The sequence below is a fragment of the Sapajus apella genome, unplaced genomic scaffold, assembly GCF_009761245.1.
Source record: "Sapajus apella isolate SASKATOON/1434 unplaced genomic scaffold, GSC_monkey_1.0 scaffold76, whole genome shotgun sequence".
NCBI lineage: Eukaryota > Metazoa > Chordata > Mammalia > Primates > Cebidae > Sapajus > Sapajus apella.
Window position 1 is genome coordinate 10263225 of NW_022437016.1, and position 26348 is coordinate 10289572.

The 26348-nt window shown below is 40.6% G+C and overlaps 1 protein-coding gene across 5 annotated transcripts in view; it reads right to left on the reverse strand.

Annotated features, from left to right (window-relative positions):
• The window catches only part of SCAI (suppressor of cancer cell invasion), a 180008-nt gene that overhangs the window by 88274 nt on the left and 65386 nt on the right, over positions 1 to 26348 (reverse strand). For 4 of the 5 annotated variants that reach the window (XR_004260865.1, XM_032251585.1, XM_032251588.1 and 1 more), the window contains exon 3: positions 6653 to 6721. The exons of the other annotated variant lie outside the window; for it this stretch is intronic. Coding sequence is in view for 3 of the 4 variants with exons in the window: in XM_032251585.1 (XP_032107476.1) it covers positions 6653 to 6721 (69 nt within the window). In the remaining variant the exon portion in view is untranslated. The remainder of the gene's footprint in view (positions 1 to 6652; positions 6722 to 26348) is intronic. 5 annotated transcript variants of the gene reach the window in all.

Consider the following 26348-nt stretch of genomic DNA (forward strand, 5'->3'; position numbering starts at 1 on the left):
TAAGAAAACAGATCATCTCCTACTGTTGGTATGGATAAAAATAGAAACCTAATTGGAAAGCAATTTTTTAACATTCTCTCATCTAATAAATATTATTTGAGTGCCTGTTATGTTCTAGGCATTCCTCTACATGGTTAACAATCTAAATATATTGATTCATTTATTTGTCCATTTGATCTATTCATTCTGGAAAATGACCCCACAAATGGAAAATACCTTATCCACATATTTATTTCAGTATCATAACATTTAAAAATTGAAAACAACCTAAAGGCCCCAAAGATGAAAACAGTTAGGAATACTGACCACCAAACTCTACCCAATCACTAACTTACAACTCTGTTTAAGAAAGTGAGGCAATGGTATGAGTATACTTCAGTATAAAAGGGATATAAAATCACTCTCACACACACACACACACACACACACACACACACACACATACAGAGGTATATTAAACGTATATTCAATTCAAACTATCTCCATGTGTAATCAACTTCATAAACCTGCCATGTAAAAAAAAAAAAAAAAAAAAAAACAGTAAGTTGTGAGATAGTATGTACAATATAAACCTAAACTAAATTTTTAAAACTAATTTGTGTTTACATACAGACAAAAATCCCTGGAACAACATAGGAGAATTTGGTACTGGTATAGAGTGTAAAAATAGGCAGATAAAATATAATCACTGAAATAATGTGATACAATTGGTAAAACAATGAGCATAGATGGACTGAAGAACAGAAAGGATACAGTTGAACAAATTAACAATCTGAAATATCAGATTTGGGGTACTCTGCCAAAAGACAGTAGAAAGAGATAAAATAACATAAAAGGCAAGAGATAAAATAGAGAAATGAGGAAAATCAACTGCCACACAATAGCTCACACAGGAGAGGAGACAAACACAAATGGGGGTGAAAAAATATTTGCAGAAATAATGACTAAATTTCCCAGAATTAGGGAAAATATAACACCTAAAACAGAAAGGACTCAAAGAATGTCAAAATAATCCCACTGCTAGAATCACTAAAGTAAAACGTAGAAAATCAGAGTTCTCTTCCATTCCTGAAAAATTCACTCTTATAGCCACCAAGTGGGTATTCACATCATAGAGTATCTGCATGGGTGTCGGAATATAAGCTATGTTAGGAGGCCATTTGCAGGCAGAGCCAGCTTGCACAGAATGTTGAAGGCCAAGCGTGGTGAGGGCACCCATGAGGATGGAGGACTGGCAGGGAAAGTAGGAGCCCAAGCACAATGACGGCGCCTCCATGTAGATGGGTTCAAAGCAGCAATGGGAGATTTGCTATATGTAGAGGATGGATCAAATAAGATCTATTAAGGGCCAGGCACAGTGGCTTATGCCTGTAATCCCAGCACTCTGGGAGGCAGAAGCAGAAGGATCGCATGAGGCTGGGGGTTCAAGACTTGCCTGGGCAACACAGTGGGATCCTGTCTCTACAAAAAAATTAAAAATTAGCCAGATGTAGCTGGGCATGGTGGCCCATGCCTGTAAGCCCAGCACTTTGGGAGGCCGCGGCTGGAGGATTACCTGAGGTCAGGAGTTCAAGACCAGCCTGATCAGCACCGAGAAACCCCATCTCTAATAAAAACACAAAATTAGCTAGGCGTGGTGGCACAGCATGCCTGTAGTCCTGGCTACTCAGGAGACTGAGGCAGGAGAATAGCTTAAACCTGAGAGGCAGAGGTCATGGTGAGCCGAGATCACGCCACTGTACTCCAGCCTAGGCAACAAGAGCCAAACTCTGTCTCAAAAAAAAAAAAATTAGCTAGATGTGCTGGTGGGTGCCCATAGATCCAGCTACTCAGGAGGCTTAAGTAGGATGATTGTCTGAGGCCAGGATTTCAAGGGTGCAGTAAGCTATGATCACTCCACTGCACTCCAGCCTGAGTGGCACAGAGCAAGATTCCATCTCTTTAATAAAAGAAAAAAAAATTTTTTTTAAGATCTATTAAAGATCCATTAAAGAAAATGGGACCCAGAGTTGGGAGATGCAAATATGGAAATGGAAAAAGTTAGAATGAACTCTGTGGATTGAAACTGGGCCAGGCACGGTGGCTCATGCCTGTAATCCCAGCACTCTGGGAGGCGGAAATGGGCGCATCACTTGAGGTCAGGAGTTTGAGACCAGCCTGGCCAACATGGTGAAACCACATCTCTACTAAAAATACAAAAAATTAGCCGGTCTTGGTAGTGGGCACCTGTAATCCCAGCTACTTGGGAGGCTGAGGCAGGAGAATCACTTGAATCCCGGAGGCAGAGGTTGCAGTGAGCCGAGATCATGCCACTATACTCCAGCCTGGGTAACAGAGTGAGACTCCATCTCAAAAAAAGAGAAACTGAAAGTATGAGTAAACTAACGGATTTCAAAAGACATGGACATACATGCATGGTGTGTGTGTATATATAAGTACACGTAGATGCATACTCCCCCTAGCTCTGTAATACTATCTACTGAGGGGGCCTTAGAGCAGTGACCATCTTCTCTCCCCAGTGACATCAACGTTTCTAGCACCTAGCTCTTGGTCTCTAATACCACTCTCCAATAAAAGGAGCCAGACCTCTTTGGAGAATTGTAATTGGCTAATTACAGGATGAATCTAGAATATCTAGTGCCAGAAAGCAAGAAAGTGCTCAAGGGATGCTAAAGACTTATCAAAAGGACATAGGATCAAGGTTGAAGGAGATCCCACCGGCCAAACGGGGGGTAATTTCAGCATCAATACCAATTAATGATAGCAGTGGATTATAACCTATTGAACAAAATAAGAAATCATGAATATATATATATAAATGAATGAATAAATGGAAAGTGTGGTAGTAAATGAGATAGTTTCAGAATACTTTCCCCATAAACTACACATTACTTCCAAGGGAAAAAATAACTTCACAGCAGTAAAACCTGGCAGACACTGCCTTGATCAAATGATCAAAGTGATCATTAGTAATCAGACAAATCAAAGTCCTATGCAATGAGAAGAGATGTTCCTGTCAAAATCTGTGGCCTGAGTCTAATCATGAGGAAACAGACAAAACCAAGTTGGGAGACATTCTATAAAATAACCAACCTGTAATCTTCAAAAATGTCAAGGACTTTCCTTCAAAGAAAAGGGAAAGCTAAGGTATAATGTCTGATTCCCTACTGGATCCTTCTGCTTTAAAGGATGTTACTGGGACAACTGGTAAAGCTTGAATGGGATCTAAGGAATAGACAGGAGTAAACTTTCAATGTTGATAAGAAAAATGTTCAACCACCAATAATAAATTGGTGAGTAACAAAATGCAAACATGGCAAAACACAGTAACAAAATGCAAACCTAATGCAGCAAAATGAGCACATTAAAACTATACTAATTATAGCAGTTGAACATGCACTGAAACCAGCACAGTTGCTAGAGGCAGTGTAAATTAGTTTAAACCCATGAGTTTACCTGAATGTATGAGGGTACATTAAATGGTCATTCAATTAGATCCATCAATTACACTTCTGAAAATTTATCCTGAAGTTAGCTGTCATTACTGGTAAATTACTCATAACACAAGAACTGGTGAAAAATCACTAGCATCTGACATTTTTCAAAATCTCCTTCCAGTCTCACCTTCCACTAGCACACACATACCTATTCTCTGACCACAAAAAAACACTTGAAAGCCTCTGAACAAATCCTACTCTTATACAACATCATGATTTATATGCTATTCCCCTAGCCTATTTCATTCACCTACCAAATTTATATTCATAGTTGAAGACATCATTCAAATGACAACTTTTCAGTAAAATTTTCCTTGAAAATCTAAATCTCTCCCTGGCACCTACTTATGACCAATTCAATAGAGGCTTCTTTAGTTACTTAACAAAAAGTTAAACAAATGTAACAATTATTTGTTTTTTGAAAAGTTTACCTCACCATCTAGATATACATTGTCCAAAAGTGTAGTCATTAGCCATTTGTCACTATTTAGCACTTGAAACATGGCTACTCTGAATTGAGATGTGCTGTAAATATGAGGTACAGGTGTAAAATATCCCAGGTTTAGAAGGCTTAGTATGAATAAAAAAGCCATGCCAGATAGTGAAAGAAAACTGATAAACATTTAGCAAAATAAAGACAGCATTAATATGTAACCCTAGCAACAGCATTGTTTGTTGAAATACTTCTCAGCAGACATCTTCAGAGTGCCATATTTCTTCAAAGTAGTTTCAACTGTCTTGCAAACAGCCAGGTATTCTGAATATATAACCAAAAAGATCATCATATATACTTTTAAATCTTTCAGTATGCTAGTGATACGGTTTGGCCCACCCAAATCTCAACTAGAATTGTATCTCCCAGAATTCTCACATGTTGTGGGAGGGACCCAGGGGGAGGTAATTGAATCACGGGGCCATCTTTCCCATGTTATTCTCGTGATAGTAAATAAGTCTCTGATGGTTTTATCAGTCGTTTCCACTTTTGCTTCCTCCTCATTTTCTCTTGCCACTGCCATGTAAGAAGTACCTTTTGTCTACTGTCATGATTCTGAGGCCTCCCCAGGCATGTGGAACTGTAAGTCCAATTAAACCTCTTTTTCTTCCCAGTCTCAGGTATGTCTTTATGAGTAGTATAAAATGGACTAATATAGCTAGGTTGCAAAAGACAAACAGTTTGTGTATCATGACTTTCTCAGTGTTCCTATTCAAGTATTTTATAAATACACCATCCTTCCTTGTGGCTGCTACTTATCACATTCTACTCTAATATTACAGAAACCTGTGTCTGATGTCATACCAGATTATAAAATCCTTAAGGGCTAAACCCATGTTACATTTATTCTTGCTCTTCAACTAAACCTCCAATAGAACTTCAAATACCTCAAGTACTTATTTCAGTCTTATGAATTAAAATGGATTATGGTAATAAGTTTTGGACAAAGTGATATAAAACCTAAACTTTAAAAATATTGTTCAAGGCTGGGCCTGATGGCTCAAGCCTGTAATCCCAGAACTTTGGGAGGCTGAGGAGGGCAGATCACTTGAGTCTAGAAGCTAGAGATCAGGCTGGGCAACATGGTAAAACCCTGACTCTACAAAACAAAAATACAAAAACTAGCCAGGCATGGTGGCACACACCTGTGGTCCCAGCTACTCAGGAGGCCGAAGTGGAAGGACTGCTTGAGTACAGAGGTTTGAGGTAGCTGTGAGCTATAACAGTGCCACTGCATACAACTGGGGGCAACAGAGCAAGACCCAGCTCAAAAGTAAAAGAAAAGAGGTCTGGGCGGGGTGGCCGACCAGGGAGGCCAAGGTGGGCAGAACAACTGAGGTCGGGAGTTTGAAACCAGCCTGACCAACATGGCAAAACCCCATCTCTACTAAAAATAAAGAATTTGCCATGAGTGTTGGCACATCCCTGTAATCCCATCTACATGGCAGGCTGAGGCAGGAGAATCACTTGAATCCAGGAGACAGAGGTTGCAGTGAGCCGAGTTCGTGCCACTGCACTCTAGCCTGGGTGACAGAGTGGAACTCCATCTTAAAAAAAAAAAAAAATTCTCATGTTTGGAAATTAAGAAATATCCATGTAAATAATTCATGGGTCAAAAAATCATAATGAAAATTAGAAAATATTCTTAACTGATTCACAATAAATATTAAAGCTTATGAATACAGATAATTTTATGCTTATAAATGGCTGACCTTTAACATATATATTAGAAAGAGGTTAGGAAAAATACAACCAATAAGAGCAGCCAATTAAACCCAAAGAAAATAGAGGGAAAGAAATAGAAACAGATGAAGTTAACTAAATAAAAAAACACAACAAAGTCAACAAAATAAAGTTGCTTCTTTAAAAAGACTAAAAAAACCCTGGCAAGAATGACATGAGGGGGAAAAAAAGAGAGAGAATAATATCAAAAATGAAAAAATGGAGTATCACTGCAGAAAACAGAATGTGAAAGGAACATTATAAATAATGCCATCATCACGAACATTTAAGTAAAATAGACAAACATTGAAAAAAACACTTTTTGCTAAACTGATATAGAAAGAAATTTTGAAGAGTTCTAGATCTACTGAAAAATTGACAGCCTCATTGAAAGCCTACCCACAATGAAATCTCCACACCCAGGTGGTTTCACTAGCAAATTTATTAACAAATATATAAAGAAGACAAAAAAAAAGAGGCAATCTTACACAAACTCTTACAGAATACAGATGAAGGAACATTCCTCAACTCATTTTATGAGGCCAACATAATTTTGATATCAAACCCTAACAGAGGTATTATAAGAAAGGAAAATTACAGGCCATTCTCACTAATCAGTATTGATGCAAATATACTAAGCCAAATGTTAGCAAGCCCAAATCAGCAATATATAAAAAGGACATGACAAAATTGGGCTTATTTTAGGAATGTAAAGTTGGTTTGATATTTGAAAATCAATAACTGCAATTTACCACACAAGTAGAATGAAGACAAAAATCATACTACAATTGCTCAACAGATGCATAGCTCACATTTGGTAAAATTTAACATTGGCTCACAATTAAGAAAAAAAAAACCAACTCAGCAAACAAGAAACAGAAAGGGAGCGTCATTAATTTCACAAAGGATATGTATTTTAAAACTATAGCAAAAATCATACTTTTCAGTGAAATGTTGATATCTTTCCCCTTGAGACTGTGAATATCTGCTATCACCAGAACCTCTGATACTGTATTGAATAAAGAACAAAAGAAAACAAAAAAGATATAAGCTATTATTATTTGTACATAACATGAACATTTCCATAGAAATTTCAAAAGAATCTACATATAATTATCAGAACTAACCAGTGAAATTAGCAAAGTTTCTGGATAAAAGGTTAACACATATAAAGGTTAAGTATATTTCCATATTCCCAAGAACAAAGAAAAAATTTTTAAATAAATTTAGTGTAGCCTAAGTGTACAGTGATTTAAAATCTACAGAAGTGTATGTTTATGTCCGAGGCCTTCACACTCACTCACCACTTGCTCACTGACTTACGCAGAGCAACTTCCAGTCCTGCAGGCTCCATTCATGGTAAGTGCCCTATAGGTACATCATTTTTATCTTTTTTTTTTTTTTAAGTTGCAGCTGTACTTGGAACCATTTTTTTTTTATCTCTTCCATTGTATTTTTACTGTACCATTTCTTTGTTTAGATATGTTTGGATATACAAGCACTTAACATTGTATAATTGCTAACAGCATTCAGTATAGTACCATGCTGTACAGCTTGCAGCCCAGGAGCAACAGGCTATATCGTGAAGCTTAGGTATGTAGGAAGGCTATACCATCTAGTCTGTGTAAGTATACTCTAAGATGTTTGCACAACAAAATTGCCTCATGACACATTTCTCAGAACATACCTCCGTCAAGCAACATGACTCTATATATAAATGATGTGGAGAAAAGATAGATATGGAAATCTATAAACAAGGTCAATTCAACAGACACTTGCAAGAAGCACATGGGTAAACATATCACAAGAACAGAGGTAGAGACAACGGAAAAAGAACGTACATTGTTATGGGTTGAATTGTGTTCCCGCAAAAGATATGAAGTCCTAACATCTGGTACCTATGAACAGGACCTTTTTTGGAAAGAGGGGTTTTGCAGATGCAATTAAGGCCTAAGTTAATAAGATAAGGTCATGCTGGAGTAGAATGAGCCTTGAATACAATGTGACTGTTGTCCTTAAAGAGCAGAGGAGACAGGCTGGGTGTGGTGGCTCATGCCTGTAATCCCAGTACTTTGGGAGGCAGAGGCAGGCCGATCACCTGAGGTCGGGGGTTCAAGACAGCCTGACCAACATAAAGAAACCCCGTCTCTACTAAAAATACAAAATTAGCCAGACGTGGTGGTGGGTGCCTGTTAATTCCAGCTACTCAGGAGGCTGAGGCAGGAGAATCACTTTAACCTGGGAGACGGAGGTTATGGAGAGCCTAGATCATGCCATTGCACTCCAGCCTGGGCAACAAGAGCCAAAAGTCTCAAAAAAAAAAAAAAAAAAAAAGAGCAGAGGAGACACAGACACAGACATACACGGAAGGGAGAGAGCCATGTGAAGACAGACAAGAGGGAAGGCAGCCACGTGAAGATGGAGGCAGAGATCAAAATCACACAGCTGCAAGCCAAGGAATGCCGAGGATTGCTGGCAGCCAGGAGAGAGGCCTGAATAGATTCCCCTTCTGAGTCGCTAAGAAGGGACCAATTCTGCAACCACTTAATTTTGGACTCTGGCCTCCTGAACGATGAAAGCGTAAATTTCTTTTGTTTTAAGCCACCCAGCTTGTCATTTCTCATTTTGGCCTTAATTTGCATTTCTCTGACAACTAATGAAGTTCAATACCCTTTCATTTGTTACAGCAGGCCTAGGAAACTAATACAGAGACACATAATACATCGATAGAGTCCTTACACAGATTACAAAATGGGCAAACAAGAAAAAAAAAAAGCAGTGACAACTGCTCAAAGATATGTTTTGCTGAGTAAAGAAAATTTGGCAAATTATTGAACTGCCTTGTTGACAATTACTTTTTATAGAAAGTTTGTGACAAAGCAACAAGAAAAACTGCCTCTCTGGATTGAATTCTGAGTAAGCGGTTGGTAATATGAAAGTTTGAAAGAAATTTTGAGAGAAAATAATGTTAAGTCTGCATTTCATTATACCAGAATACATAGAGTCATAACGGCAGTGGAAAGGGCCCTGGACTAGAGCAAAAGCCCAAGTATTCATGTTGTTAACACTTACTAGTTATATGATTTTAACCAAAAATACCTTTATTTAACACTCTGATTGCAAGTTTTAATCCAGCAAAAAAAAAAATTTACAAGCCAGGCATGGTGGCTCACAACCATAATCCCAACACTTTGGGAGGCCAGGGCAGGAGGATTGCTTGAGGCCAGATGTTCAAGACCAATCTGGGCAACAAAACAAAATCCCATGTCAGTAAAAATTTAAAAATTAGCCAGGCATGATGACATGCACCTATAGTCCCAGCTACTCAGGAAGCTGAGGCAGGAGAATCCCTTGAGCCCAGGAATTTGAGGTTACAGTGAGCTGACTGCGTCACCACACTCCAAATTGAGTGACAGAGTAAGACCATGTCTGGGGAAAAAAAAAAAAAAAAAGCCTGGACATGGTGGCTTATGCCTCTAATCCTAGCACTTTGGGAGTCCAAGGCATATAGATTGCTTGAAGTCGGGGCCAGGTGCGGTGGCTCACACCTGTAATCCCAGCACTTTGGGAGGCCAAGGTGGGACAATCATCTGAGGTTGGGAATTCAACAGCCTGACCAACCTGGAGAAACCCCATCTCTACTAAAAATACAAAATTAGCTGGGTGTGGTGATGCATGCCTGTAATTCCAGCTACTCGAGAGGCTGAGGCAGGAGAATCACTAGAACCCAGGAAGCAGAGTTTTTGGTGAGCCGAGATGGTGACACTGTACTCCAGCCTGGGCAAGAGCCAAACTTCGTCTCAAAAAAAAAAGATTGCTTGAAGCCAGGATTTCGAGACCAGCCTGAATAATATGGCAAAACCCCACCTCTATTATTTTTTAAGTTTTTTAATTAAAAAATTGAAAATAAAAGAAATTTACATATGGCTTGCTTACCTCAGATACCTGTTGTGAAGATAAAAATAAGATCTCATCTGTGAAGTTTGAAAATACTATATAATATATACCACCATCACTATTGTTTTGTAGTTAGTGATGCTTCAAAAACATAAGGATCAACCCTATGGTCAGACTGAAAAGGGAAACAAGCAGAGAAAAGAAAGAAAGTACATAGGAAAGAAAATAAAAATATGACAAAAAATTTGACCAGGTGCTGTTGAATCAAGCCTATAATCCCAGCACTTTGGGAGGCTGAGGCGGTTACAAAACTTGAGGTCAGGAGTTCAAGACCAGTCTGGTCAACATAGTGAAATCTCATCTCTACTAAAAACACAAAAAATAATCCACACATGGTGGCACGTACCTGTAATCCCAGCTACTCAGGAGGCTAAGGCAGGAGAATCACTTGAACCCAGGAAGTGGAGGTTGCAGTGAGCCAAGATTGCAACACTGCATTCCAGCCTGGGCAACAGAGCAAGACCCCGTCTCAGAAAAAATAAAATAAAATGACAAAAAATTTATTCTGACAAAGAAAAGAGAGCATTTAAGAAGATCACATGCTAAGAAAGGGATCATTTTGTTTTGAGCTCAGAATTTTAAAAAACATAAAAAGGGATGGAATGGCTGTATACTTAAGCATGAGCATAAAATACTATCACATGTTGTCTCAGCTGTAAAATGGAATATTAATAGTATCTACTGTTTAGGGTTGTTGGACAATAAAATGAACTAATAGATATGAAACTGTGCTATAAATTATACTATACCATGAAAGTGTTAGTTGCAAAATTGTTACAAATGCACTCCAAAACAGCATAAATTGAAAAATATCAAGTACAAAAAGTGTTGAATATGTGTGTATATGTGAGGGGTGATGATGATGGTTTTGCCATATTCAGCATAAACAGAATAGCTACTACTTGGTACAGATGGCATTCCTATAATGGGAACAAATGACAGAGCTCTAAAAGCTGGTCCTTACCACAGTGTGAAGCATCATCATGTATCAAGGATAGCATAAAATTACCATGAATTATACACAAATTATTTTCTAAAACCTATATATGTATATGTGTGTGTGTGTGTGTGTATATATATATATATTTATATATATATATATATTTTTGTTGTTGTTGTTGTTATTGTTGTTGTTGAGACAGTCTCACTCTGTTGCCCAGGCTGGAGTGCAGTGGTGTGATCTCAGCTCCATATAACCTCTACCTCCCAGATTCTCCTGCCTCAGCCTCCTGAGCAGCTGGGATTAGAGGTGTGTGCCACCATGCCCGGCTAATTTTTGTATTTTTAGTAGAGATAGGGTTTCACCATGTTGGTCAGGCTGGTCTCAAACTCCTGACCTTGTGATCCACCCACCTCAGCCTCCCAAAGTGCTGGGATTACAGGCATGAGCCACTGCACCTGGCCATATATATATATATATATATATATACATACATACATATATATATATACATATATATATATTTTTTTTTAGACACAGTCTTGCTCTGTTGTCCAGGCTCGAGTGCAGTGGCACAATCTCAACTCACAGCAACCTCCACCTCCCAAATTCAAGCAATTCTGCTGCCTCAGCCTCCTGGGAAGCTTGGACACAGGCGCCGCCACCAAGTCCAAGTAATTTTTGTATTTTTAGTAGAGTCAGGGTTTCACCATGTTGGCCAGAACTCCTGACCTCAAGTGATCTGCTTGCCTAGGCCTCCTGAAGTGCTGGGATTACAGGCATGAGCCACAACACCCATCCAAAACAATCTTTTTATCTTATTCCAACATGTTATTGAAGTTAAATTATAAGGCCAGGCATGGTGGTTCATGCCTGTAATCTCACACCTGTAATCCCAAGGTAGGAGGATTGCTTGAGGCCAACAGTTTAAGACTATCCTGGGCAATATCTGGTATGGTTTGGCTGTGTCCCCACCCAAATCACATCTAGAATTATAGCTCCCATAATTCCCATGTGTTGTGGGAGGGACTCAGTGGGAGATAATTGAATTATGGGGGTGGTTTCCCCATACTGTTCTCCTGGTAGTGAACAAGTCTCACAAAATCTAATGGTTTTATAAGGGGAAACCGCTTTCGCTTGGTTCTCATTTTCTCTCTTGTCTGCCCCCATGTAAGATGTGCCTTTCACCTTTCACCATGATTTCGAGGCCTCCTAGCTACATGGGAGTGTGAGTCCATTAAACCTCTTTTCCTTTATATCACCCAGTCTTGGGCATGTCTTTATTAGCAGCATGAAAACAGACTAATATACTATCAAAAGACTCTATCTCTATAAAAAAAAATTGTTTTTAATTAGCCAGGCATGGTGTTGTGTGCCTATAGTCCTAGCTATTAGGATGGCTGAGGTGGAAGCATCGCTTGAGCCCCAGAGTTCTAGGCTGCAAGGAACTTAACTATACCACTGCACTACAGCCTGGGTGACAGAATGAGATTCTAACTCAAAGAAAAAAAGTTACATGCCATAATAATAATGAGAAGAGAAATGCATAGGTATCAAACTTCTTATTGATCAATGTATAAAGAAACTGAATAATACCCTGAGGGCAGAGAGTTTAAGAAAAAGAAGTGAAAGGAATTTTGGCATGGAGCAACAGTGATGAACACCCAGAAAGCTATCTGTAAAATATTGTCCACGAGACTATAAAGACATATTTTGCCTATCAAATGTAGAAAAAGAGATGTTTATCTAATACACACAACTATGCAAATTCCAGTACTAACTCAATGGAGACACAGCACAACTAGCAGGAAGCACTACAGTGAATGGGAAAAAAGGCAGGAATAAAAGAGAACACACAATTGGTTAATACACAGGGCAAAAGAAGTGCTGGTTAATCAGAGTAAATGTAGGCGCCACTTGCTGTATTCTGCATTTTCTCTAGTGCACACTGGTATGATTAGTCCATGCTTATTGAGGAAACTGAGTTCTGATTAGCATGAGGTGTTCAGGGCAAAAGAACAAATTACTTTCGCTGCTTAAGGCATACAGATCCTCATGCATTTCTTTCAATGCCAGTGCCAGAAGGGAAAACTAAAAAGGGCAAAAGAAAGGGGATAGCAGAGATTCTTATTACTGACAAAAGATACAGTTACATTGAAAATTTCTTCTCTTATCCAAGTAACCATATAAGAATTACATTATTTCAGGCCGGGAGTGGTGGCTCATGCCTGTAATCCCAGCACTATGGGAGGCTGAGGTGTGCAGATCATGAGGTCAAGAGATCAAGACCAGCCTGGCCAACATGGTGAGCCCCCCGGTATCTATTAAAAATACAAAAATTAGCTGGGCACGGTGGTGTGCACCTGCACTCCCAGCTGCTTGGGAGACTGAGGCAGGAGAATGGCTTGAACCTGGGAAGCAAAGGTTGCAGTGAGCCGAGAACGCACCACTGCATTCCAGCCTGGCAACAGAGCGATAATCCGTCTCCAAAAAAAGAATTACACAATTCCAATGTACAAAAATAACAATGAAGCAAACAGTGCTTAATAACTGAGAGTATAAATGAAGAAATACAATTTTAAAATTGAAAAATGCAGAAAATACCTTTAAAAAATTTATTCCTATGACTTTTTTCACTTTTTTATTGTGGTAAAATATACATATTTACCATCTTAACCATTTCTAAGTGTACAGTGCAGTGGTATTAAATACATCCATAGTGTTGGGCAGCCATCATCATCACCACTATCCATCTCCATTTTCATCCAGTAAAACTGAAATTCTATACCCATTCCATAATAACTCCTCCAACTTCCCTACTTCCTATCCCCTGGCAGCCATAACTCTACTTTCTGTCTCTACAGGTTTGACTACTCCAAGTATATCATATAAGTGGAATCATACAGTATTTGTCTTTTTGTGACTAGCTTATTTCTCTTAGCATTATACCCTCATGATCCACCCATGGTGTAACATATACCAGTATTTCCTTTCTTTTTAAGGCTGAATAATATGCCCTTATTTTTATATGCCATATTTTGCTTCTCCATTCATCCATTGATGGACACATGGGTTGCTTCCATGTTTTAACTACTGTGAATAATGCTGTCATGAACATGGGTATATAAATATCTCATTAAGAACCTGCTCTCAACTCTTTTGGGTATAAACCTAGAAGGAGAATTGCTGGATCATATGAGGGTTCTATTTTTAATTTTTTGAGGAACTGCCATATTGTTTTCCACAGTGGCTGTATCATTTGATAGTCCCACCAACAATGCACAAGAGCTCCAACTTCTCCATGTTTGTCAACACTTGGTATTTTCTATTTACTACTATTATTCCTTCTTGATAGCAGCCATCTGAATGAGTGTGAGATGGCATCTCACTGTAGTTTTGATTTGCATTTCTCTAATGAAGAGTGATATTGAGCATCTTTTCACCTGCTTCTTGGCCATTTGTATATCTTCTTTGGAGCAATGTCTATCCTATGACTCTTATACAAGGGCACTTTTTTAAATAAATGTAAAGACAAGAAAAAAACAAAAACAAAAATAAAAAATGAAGATTATAGGATTTAATTACTCTGCAAGGTTTTTTTTTTCCCTGTATGGTTAGTTAAATACCCTTACATTTCACAGATTGTAAGCTTCCATTCTTCCAATTGCTTTCAATTTTCTTAAGCACTCTCGTTCTCCCTTTTTTTTTCTTTTTTTAGACAGAGTCTCGCTCTGTCACCCAGGTTGGACTGCAATAGCACAATCTTGGCTCACTGCAACCTCCACCTCCCAGGTTCATGCAATTCTCCTGCCTCACTCAGCCTCCTGGGTAGCTGGGATTACAGATGTGCACCATCATGCTCAGCTAATTTTTCTATTTTTAGTAGAGACAGGCTTTGTTGCCCAGGCTGGTCTCAAACTCCTGACCTCAAGTAATCTGCCCACCTCGACCTCCCAAAGTGTTAGGATTATAAGCATAAGCCAATGTGCCTGGTGGCCCTCATTCTCCCTTATTTTTGGGATAGTTATTACTTCTCTCAGTGGCAAAGAACAGACAGAATGTCCTAAGGATTCCTAGGCTTGCAGTTATTCTGGTTCCCAAATCCAATCTTCTAATTTAAACATAAACCCAGCAAAATCTAAACTCTTATATTATTAAGATGAAAAACTGGCCGGGCACAATGGCTCATGCCTATAATCCCAACATTTTCGGAGGCCAAGGCGGGCAGATCACCTGAAGTCAGGAGTTCCAGACCAGCCTGACCAACATGGTGAAACCCCATCTCTACTGAAAATACAAAATTAGCCAGGCATGGTGGCGCATGCCTCTAATCCCAGCTATCAGGAGGCTGAGGCAGGAGAATCACCTGAACCCAGGAGGTGGAGGTTGCAGGATCGCGCCACTGTACTCCAGTCTGAGCAACAAGACCAAAACTCCATCTCAAAAAAAGTAAGAGATGAAAAACTGAGGTCCAGTTAGTTGGTTATCTAAAAACATTACATACAAACAAGATATATGGAATGACTATTTATGAAGCTAATGGGACAGGAAACACAAAAATACACAAAATGAAAGAAAGCATCCAAAATATGAATCTGGAGACGGATGTAAGGAAGCATGACTCAAAGCCGCCTACTCCTAACAATTCATTCAAACTGTCTCCAGTAAAGAACTCACAGAGGCAGAAAATATAATGTAGTTTCATTTGAATAACCATTTATTTATTTATGACACAAAAACTCAAGAGGGAACAAGATATGTAGGCAAGAGCCTCAATCACCAACCAACAAGCCATTACTTCTATAATTCTATTTAGTTTGTAAAGTGCAGCCACACAGTTCATTCTTTTTTTTTTTTTGAGACATTTTCTCACTCACTCTGTGGCCTAGGTTGGAGTGCAGCGGTGTGATCTCTCGACTCACTGCAACCTCTGTTCCTGGGTTCAAGCAATTCTCCTGCTTCAGCCTCCAGACTACCTGGGATTACAGGTGTGCACCACCACTCCCAGCTATTTATGTTTTTTAAGATGGAGTTTTGCTCTTGTTGCCCAGGCTGGAGTGCAATGGCACCATCTCAGCTCACTGCAATCTCTGCCTCCTGGGTTCAAGTGATTCTCCTGCCTCGGCCTTCTAAGTAGCTGGGATTACAGGCATGTGCCATCACACCCAGCTAATTTTGCACTGTTAATAGAGACAGGGTCTCACCATGTTGACCAGGCTGGTCTTGAACTCCTGACCTCAAGTTTTCCAACTGCCTTGGCCTCCCAAAGTGCTGCGATTACAGGTGTGAGCTACCACATCAGGGCAACAGACGTTTCATTGTTGATCATACACAAGGATGAGAGCACCAGTGGCCAACAGTATGTGTATGTAGTAGAAATACAAACAACATGAAAATCATTAGGGGATACTCAAGACCAACATCTCAGCATACTCTGAGAGAAGGCTGTTAGTCATCAAATGTTGGGTTACACTTAATCTGTACTAAGCAGAACAATAACAAAAATTACCCACTGAAAGATACTTACGGGCCATGCTCAGTGGCTCACACCTGTAATCCCAGTACTTTGGGAGGCCAAGGCAGGCGGATCACTTGAGGTCAGGAGTTCGAGACCAGCTTGGCCAACATAGTGAAACCCCATCTCTACTAAAAATACAAAAATTAGCCTGGTGTGGTGGCACACCCCTGTAATCCCAGCTACTTGGGAGGCTGAGGTAGGAGAATTGCTTGAACCCAGGAGGTGGAGGTTATGAGCCAAGACTGCACCACTGCACTCCCACCTAGGGAACAGAGTAAGAAGCCATCTCAAAAAAATTAAAAAGAAAGAAAGAATGAACTGTCTGTGTGGCCTGCACTTCAAAAAAAAGAAAAAAAAAGAAACTATGGATGGCTGGGTGGGTGGCTCACCTCTGTAATCCCAGCACTTTGGAAGGTCAAGGCAGGCAAACTGCTTGAGTTCAGGAATTCAAGACCAGCCTGGCCAACACGATTTTTCTCTTCTTCTTTTTTTTTTTTTTTTTTTAAAGTCTCACTCTGTCACCCGGGCTGGAGTGCAGAGGCACAATCTCAGCTCACTGCAACTTCCACCTCCTAGGTTCAAGCAATTCTCCTGCTTCAGCCTTCCTAGTAGCTGGACTATAGGCAAGCACCATCATGTCTAGCTAATACAAATTTTTAGTAGAGACAGGGTTTTACCATGTTGGCCAGGCTGGTCTCAAACTCCTGACCTCAGGTGATCCACCCGCTTAGGCATCCCAATGTGCTGGGATTACAGGCATGAGCCACCGCACCCAGCTGAAACCCTGGTTTTCTACCAAAAAAAAATGAAAAAATTAAGTGGGCATGGTGGTGTGTGCCACCAACTAGGGACGCTGAAGTGGGAGGATCATTTAAGCCCAGGAGGTGGAGGTTGCAGTGAGCCAAGATTGTGCCACTGCACTCCAGCTTGGGTGACAGATCCAGTCCCTACTCATATATATATATATATTTATGGTCACATGATCTATACCATGACAATTTTGCTTTCCTAAATTTCATATTTTGTCTACAATAAATTGAATGCATCATAGGTAAAAAAAGAATAAACATTTCCTCAAAAGAGAAAGAAAAGTTACTGTTTCTTTAAGCAGTAACTGATTATTTGTTTTTCCTTGTAATACTCTATTGCATGGATATGCCACATTTTGTTTCTCCTTTCATCAGCTGATGAACAGTCAGACTTTGACTTTTTTGCTACTATGAATAATACTACTACAAATATTTGCCCACAAGTTTTTGTATAGATATGTTTTCATTTCTTCTGGGTATATACCCAGTAGAAGAATTACTGGGTCATCTGACAACTCTATGTTAACCTTGTGAGGAGCTACCAGACTACTTTCAAAAGTGAATATACCATTTCACACATGCAGCAATGTATGAAGTACTGTATTTCTCCACATCCTCAATAACACTTGTTATCTTTCTAGAGAGATTTTTATTTCCCTGACGGCTTTTCATGTGTTTCTTGGAGCTTTGTATATTTCCTTTGAAGAAATGTCTACTCAGATACTTGGCCTTTATTTATTTATGAGATGTTGTCTTGCTTGGTCACCCAGGATGGAGTCCAGTGATGCAATCTTGCTCACTACAACATTTGTCTCCCAAGTTCAAGCTATTCTCGTGCCTTGGCCTCCCAAGTAGCTAGGATAATAGGTACCTGCCACCATGCCCAGTTAATTTTCATATTTTTAGTAGAGACAGTGTTTCACCATGTTGGCCAGGCTGGACTTGAACTCCTGACCTCAAGTGATACACCCACCTCCGCCTCCCAAAGTGATGGGATTACAGACATAAGCCACCATGTCCAGCCTTTGGCCTATTTTTTAAATGGGTTGTCTTTTTATTATTTCATTTTAACAGTTCATTACACATTCTAGATAAAAGCATCCTGCCAGATAAATGATTTGAAAATATATTATTCCTTTTTGGGAGTTGTCTTCACTTTTTTGGATTACTTATATTTCTACTTTTCTTTTCTCATAGTTAACTTTTATTTTTGTCGAAACAATATATAAACAATAAAAAAGTCAACATTAGGCCAGCCATAGTGGCTCACACCTGTAATCCTAGCACTTTGAAAGGCCAAGGCGGGTGGATCACCTAAGGTCAAGAGTTCGAGACCAGCCTGACCAATATGGTAAAATCCCATCTCTAGTAAATATACAAAAAATTGCCAAGCATGGTGGCTTATGCCTGCAATCCCAGCACTTTGGGAGACTGAGGCAGGTGGATCAACTGAGGTCAGGAGTTCAAGACCAGCCTGGCCAACATGGTGAAACCCTTCCTCTACTAAAAATACAAAAATTAGCCAGGTATGGTGGCAGGTGCCTGTAATCCCAGCTACTCAGGAGACTGAGGCAGGAGAATCGCTTGAACCTGGGAGACAGAGGTTGCAGTAAGCCGAGATCATGCCACTGCACACCAGCCTGGGCAACAGAGCAAGACTCCATCTCAAAAACAAACAAACAAACAAATATATATATATAAATACATATATACATACACACATACACACAAAAATTAGAAGAGCATGGTGGCGCATGCCTGTAATCCCAGCTACTTGGGAGGCTGAAGCAGGAGAATCACTTGAACCCAGGAGACAGAGGTTGCAGTGAGCCAAGATGGTGCCACTGCACTCCAGCTTGGGCGACAAGAATGAAGCTTCATCTCAAAAAAAAAAAAAAGTGAGCATTAACCAAAAACACTTAAAGTAGTCTGCTGGTTCACCCTTCCCCCATCAACCCTATACTGCCAGCATCAACAGCTTCCCACTCTTAGGCTGGCCACAGTGACTCATACTTACAATCCCAGGGCTTTGAGAGACCAAGCAGGAGAGTCACTTCAGTCTGGAAGTTTGAGACCAGCCTGGGAAACATAGTGAGACCGTCTCTGTAAAAAATCTAAATATTAGGTGAGTGTGGTGGTGCACGTCTACAGCCCCAGCTACTTGGGAATCTGAGGTAAGAGGATTGCTTGAGCCCAGGTGTTCAAGTGAGTCATAATTGCACCACTGTACTCCAGCCTGGGGTACAGAGCAAGACTCTGTCTCTAAAATGTAAGAAAAGCCAAAAATCAAAAAACTTTCGATGCTTCTGTTTTATCTGGTAGTTTCCCCTATTCTTGGGTTAAATCAATCATTAATGTTTAAATTGTGAGCCTTTTTATTACTTCATTATATGGCACATAATAGAATATTAAAAGGGAGAGAAAATCAGCACATAATTGAGAAGGCTCTTCGGACATTTACAACTTGAAAGTTGGTGGTACTTTTTTTAAATACTGTTCCTCATTTCTTAGTAAAGAATTTTTCATACTAACTAGTTAAATGCTATACTGTTTAATCAAATTTCATAGAGAAAGCATCTTCATATAAAAATGTCTAGGTTTTTTAACCTACCTTAGTTAATTACTCATTAGTTCAAGTAAATGACACTACTATTCCTGTTGACACAATGACAATTATAGAAATTACAAGATGGTGCTTTAAAAAATCCATTAGCATCCAAATCCGTATGCACTGGCAAACATGTTGGTGACTTTAAAAAAAAAATTGGTTTTCATGGAACATAAGAAGGATTTAAGAAATAAAGACAATTACTGACCCTCAGTTTCCATTCAACATTTGATTACAAAAGCAGGAATTAGATCCCAAGGTCCGCGAAGGTAATATGTGCATAACACTTGACAAAGCACATGAATTACTCCTTGAATTACAGCGATCAACAAGATGCCATGTGAATTCTAAAAGGTACCTTGATTGTCTACGTACTACCAAAAACAGCTTAAAATCTGGGATTGCTTATCTAGAAGAAAATTTAAAAAAAAAAAAAAAAAAGATACTACCCCTCAGTTCCTTGGATCCTTAGTCACCTGCAGCTAGAAAGAGAAAGAAAACCACAGGGGGCAGGATGCAGGAGAAATCAAGCTCCCACGCTCCAGAAACTATGCCAGGCATTTTATATACTTATCATCTGCACACTCCTATAAGGCAGCACTGTCACCAGAATTTAGAGATGAATAAACAGGCTTAGATATTTCTCCAGAGTTACACAGTTAGGAAAAAAAAAAAATCCAAAGCCATGCTTTTCTTCTCAAAGGACCCTCACAGTAAGCATCCTTAAATAAAAACACAAAGATTGTGAAATAGAGTTGTCTGATCCTAAGTTATCCCAGTATTTCAAATCCCATAGATCCTACCTCTCCTTTTCCCTAAAGCATAAGTAGAAGCATTCTCAGGCTCTCCCCGACCCAGTGATTGAAAATCACTCTTTGAAAAAAATATGGCCAGGCACCGTGGCTCACACCTGTAAACCCAACACTTTGGGAGGCCGAAGTAGGCAGATCACGAGGTCAGATCGAGACCATCCTCGCCAACATGGTGAAACCCCATCTCTAATAAAAATATAAAAATTAGCCAGGCCTGGTGGGTGGTGGCGCATGCCTATAGTCCCAGCTACTTGGGAGGCTGAGGCAGGAGAATCACTTGAACCTGGGAGGCGGAGGTTGCAGTGAGCCGAGATCACACCACTGCACTCCAGCTGGGCAACACCGAGTGAGGCTCCATCTCAAAAAAAAAAAAAGCAAAGAAAAATTATGAGACCCAAAAGAATAAATAAAACAATTTTTAGAAATTCATTTTGGTTATCAGATCCATCTCTCAAGGAGTGACTCGAATTACTAGATACTTTACTTTGGGCATGTTATTTAACTTTTCTCAGCTTTGGAATTTCTTCAACTCCAAAACAGAGATTTTATTAGTTACTAATAAAGTTATTATGAAGTTATTATGAAGATTCTGTTAGACAATATTTATAACATTATGCCACAGAAAGTGCCCATAAACAGTCAATAAAAGGTAGTAAATATTTATTTATTTATTTATTTTTAAGATGGAGTTTCACTCATCGCCCAGGCTGTAGTGTAGATGTGCGATCTCAGCTCACTGCAACCTCCGCCTCCCGGTTTCAAGTAATTCTCCTGTCTCAGCCTCCTAAGTAGCTGGGATTACAGGTGCCCACCACCATGCCCGGCTAATTTTTTGTATTTTTAGTAGAGACAAGGTTTTGCCATGTTGGCCAGGCTGGTCTCAAACTTCTGACCTCAGGTGATCTGCCTGCATCAGCCTCCCAAAGTGCTGGGATTACAGGCATGAGCCACCAAGCCTAGCCAGTAGTAAATATTAAAGCTGGTAATTTATACCATCAATCACAATCCACAGTAATATGGTTTGGCTGTGTCCCCACCCAAATCTCATCTTGAATTCCTATGTGCTGTGGGAGGGACCCAGTGGGAGGTCACTGAATCACAGGGTAAGTCTTTCCCGTGATGTTCTCCTGACAGTGAATAAGCCTCATGAGAGCTGATGGTTTTAAAAAGAGGAGTTCCCCTGCATAAGTCCTCTCTTTGCCTGCTACCATCCATGTAAGACATGACTTACTCGTCCTGCCTTTCGCCATGATTGTGAGGCCTCCCCAGCCATGTGGAACTGCAAGTCCAATTAAACCTCTTTCTTTTGTAAATTGCCAACTCTCAGATATGTCTTTGTGAGCAGCATGAAAATGGACTAATCCAGTAAATGGATACCAGTAAAGTGGGGCTTGCTGAAAAGACACCTGAAAATGTGGAAGTGACTTTGGAACTGGATAAAAGGCAGAGGTTGGAAAAGTTTGGAGGGCTCAGAAGAAGATAGGAAAATGTAGGAAAGTTTGGAACTCCGTAGAGACTTGTTGAATGGCTTTGCCCAAAATGCTGACAGCAATACGGACAATAAAATCCAGGCTGAGGTGTCTCAGATGACGATAAGGAACTTCGGAACTGGAGCAAAAGTGATTCTTGTTATTATGTTTTAGCAAACAGACTGGTGGCATTTTGTCCCTGCCCTAGAGATTTGTGGAACTTTGAACTTGAGAGGTGATTTAGAGTATCCGGTGGAAGAAATTTCTAAGCAGCAAAGCATTCAAGAGGTGACTTAGGTGCTGTTAAAGGCACTCAGTTGTGTTTTTTTGTTTGTTTTTTGTAGATGGAGTCTCACCCTGTTGCCCAGACTGGAGTGCAATGACATGATCTTGGCTCACTACAACCTCCACCTCCCGAGTTCAAGCAATTCTCCTGCCTCAGCCTCCTGAGTAGCTAGGACCACAGGGGCATGCCACCACACCTGGCTAATTTTTTGTATTTTTTAGTAGAGATGGTGTTTCATCATGTTGCCCGGGCTGATCTCTAACTCCTGAGCTCAGGTAATCTGCCTGCCTCAGCCCCAAAGTGCTGGAATTACAGGCATGAGCCACTGCGCCTGGCCCTAGGCACTCAGTTTTATAAGGGAAAAAGAGCATAAAAGTTCAAAAAATTTGTGTCTGACAACATGACAGAAAGGAAAAACCCATGTTCTGAGGAGAAACTCAAGCCAGCAGCAGAAATTTGCTAAGGAGAAGCCCAAATTTTATCCCCAAGACAGTGAAAATAATGTCTCCAGGGCATGTCAGAGATCTTCATGTCAGCCCCTCCCATCACAGGCCTGGAGGTCTAGGAGAAGATGGTTTCATGGGCAGTGCCCAAGGTCCCCTTGCTGTGTGCGGCCTAGAGACTTTGTGCCCTGCATCCCAGCCACTCCAGCCATTGAAAAAGCAAGGTACAGCTCAGGCTGTTGCTTCAGAGGGTGCAAGCCCCAAGCCTTGACAGCTTCCACGTGGTGTTAAACCTGCAGGTACACAGAAGTGAAGAACTAAAGTTTGGGAACCTCTGCCTAGATTTCAGAAGATGTACAGAAACGCCTGGATGCCCAGGCAGAAGCTTGCTGCAGGGGCAGGGCCCTCATGAGAACCTTTGCTAAGGCAGTTCAGAAAAGAAATGTCAGGTTGAAGCCACCACACACCATCCCTACTGGGGCACCACCTAGTGGAGCTGTGAGAAGAGGGCTACCATCTTTCAGAACCCAGAATGGTAGATGTACTGACAGCTTGCACCATGCAGCTGGAAACATTGTAGACAATGCCACCCCATGAAAGCAGCCAGGAGGGAGGCTGTACCCTGCAAAGCCACAAGGGTGGAGCTGCCCAAGACCATGGGAACCCACCTCTTGCATCAGCATGACCAATATGTGAGACATCGAGTCAAAGGAGTTTATTTTGGAGCTTTAAGATTTGACTGACCCACTGGATTCTGGACGTGCATGGGGCTCGTAGCCCCTTTGTTTTGGCCAATTTCTCCCATTTGGAATGGCTGTTTTTATCCAATGCCTGTACCCCCACTGTATCTAGGAAGTCACTAACTTGCTTTTGATTTTACAGGCTCATAGGCAGAAGGGACTTGCCTTGTCTCAAATGAAATTTTGGACTTGGGAGTTAATGCTGAAATGAGTTAAGACTTTGTAGGACTGTTGGAAAGGACTCTTTTTTCAATGTGATGACATGACATTTGGGAGGCGTGGGGCAGAATGATAAGGTTTGGCTGTGTCCCCACCCAAATCTCATCTTGAATTCCCATGTGTTGTGGGAGGGTCCAGGTGGGAGTTAACTGAATCATGGCGGCAAGTCTTTCCCATGTTGTTCTCATGATAGGGAATAAGTCTCATGAGATCCAATGATTTTAAAAAGAGGAGTTCCCCTGCACGAGCTGTCTCTGCCTGCTGCCATCCGCGTAATATGTGACTTGCAGGCTGGGTGTGGTGGCTCACGTCTGTAATCCCAGCACTTTAGGAGGCTGAGGCGGGCAGATCATCTGAGGTCAGGATTTCATGACCAGCCTGATCAACATGGTGAAATACCGTCTCTACTAAAATTACAAAAATTAGCTGGGTGTGGTGACGCACACCTGTAATCCCACCTCCTCGGGAAGCTGAGGCAAGAGAATTGCTTGAATCCATGAGGCAGAGGCTGCAGTGAGCTGACATCACACCACTGCACTCCAGCCTGCGTGACAGAGCAAAACTCCATCTCAAAAAAAAAAAAAAAAAAAAAAAAAACAGATGAGACTTGCTCCTCCTTGCCTTATGCCATAGTTTTGAGGGTTCCTCAGCCACATGGAAGTGTAGGTCCAATTAAACCTCTTCCTTTTGTAAATTGCCAACTCTTGGGTAGTCTTCATCAGCAGCGTGAAAACAGAGCAATCACACTGTTAGTTCAATCATTCAACAAATATTGAGAGCCTTCTATATGCCAGGTGTTTTCCCAGCTGCTAGAACATGGCAGTAAAAAAATCAGTGGAAAAAAAAAAAAAACCCACTTTCACAGAGTGTACTTTCTAGTGGAGAGGCAAAAATAAAATGAGGATAAATATAATATTTCAAGTGGCAAGAAGTACTATGAAAAAATACAGCAAGAAGGGAAAATGACGGAGGGTAATACTTTAGCTTGAGTAGGCGAGGTGATGCTTGCAGAGTTCCACTGAAGTGGAGACCTGGATGAAGTGAAGGCTGCGAGATCCAGGTTCCAGGCAGAGGAACGAGTACAAAGATGCTGAGGCAGGTATGTACTTAGTGTACCGAGTAACAAGAGAGTCTGTCTATAAATACAACAGTAAAAAAAATTTAACCCAGCCCTTCATAAATTAGTTAATACAAACAGGACTCTTAGCTGCTACTTTTTAAGCACTACATAAAAGGCCAAGCAGAGACAAGAATCAAGATGCCCATGCTCCAAGCCGGTCATCCTGGTTGGGGCCAAAGCTGCTTCCTCTGACTGACTATGGAGAGAAAGCATTTTGGTCCTCCTCAAGGGACTGCCTTTTTCTAATCAGGACAAAGGTACCATACAGGCCACCTGAAACCCCTTAAGCAATTCCCTTTCCTTAGAATGAATGGTGTCTACAACCATCAAAGCAGTGCTAATAGGCCTGCCAACTGAGAAATGAAAACAGGCTCATTGTCTTAGATGCTATAATGATATATACATATATTTTTTTGAGACAGTCTTGCTCTGTCGCCAGGTGCCAGGCTGGAGTGCAGTGATGCGATCTTGGCTCACTGCAAACTCTGCCTCCCTCCAGATTCAAGCAATTCTCCTGCCTCAGCCTCCCAAGTAGCTGGGACTACAGGCACATGCCACCACACCCAGCTAATTTTTGTATTTTTAGTAGAGATGGGGTTTCACCATGTTGGCCAGGATGGTCTCAATCTCTTGACCTCGTGATCTGTCCGCCTTGGCCTCACAAAGTTCTGGGATTACAGGCGTCAGCCACCACGCCAGGCCTGTAATGACATTTATTTTATTTATTTATCTATTTATTTATTTATTTTTATAAAGATGGGGTTTCACCATGTTGGTCAGGCTGGTCTTGAACTCCCGACCTCAGGTGATTCACCCGCCTTGGCCTCCAAAGTGTTTGGATTACAGGCATAAGCCACCACACCTGGCCAATGACATTTATTAAAAAGGGATTGTAACAGCCGGGCGCGGTGGCTCAAGCCTGTAATCCCAGCACTTTGGGAGGCCGAGGCGGGTGGATCACGAGGTCAAGAGATCAAGACCATCCTGGACAACATGGTGAAACCCCGTCTCTACTAAAAATACAAAAAATTAGCTGGGCATGGTGTTGTGTGCCTGTAATCCCAGCTACTCAGGAGGCTGAGGCAGGAGAATTGCCTGAACCCAGGAGGCGGAGGTTGCGGTGAGCCGAGATCACGCCATTGCACTCCAGCCTGGGTAACATGAGTGAAACTCCATCTCAAAAAAAAAAAAGGATTGTAACATGAGATAACTACAACTTTAATTGTTTTTTATCTTTATATTTTTTAATTTTTTTAAATCTAATAAGCTATATAAGGCTATGTGATATACATACACTGGATCTGAATTCTGAAGATCCAAGTCCAGGCCCTAATTGTACCATTTTCCCCAGAGTCATGTAGCTTACAGTTTTATCAAACTTCAGTTTCTTCATTTGTACTGAGGATAATGAGCACTAACTATCCTATCTTACTAGACTACTGTGATAAATCCTTTTGAAAAGTAACCATTTTTTATTACTATCAATTAAAAAGGCAAATGTAATTATATTGTAATAAAAGTAGATTGTGTTTTTATTAAGAAAAAATATCTTGGAAACAACAATAGACTTTAAATAGGTTTTAAAAAAATTAATTAACAGACAGTTGCAGTGGCTCATGCCTGTAATTCCAGCACTTTGGGAGGCTGAGATGGACAGATTACCTGAAGTCAGGAGGTTCAAGACCAGCCTGGCCAACATGGTGAAACCCCGTCTC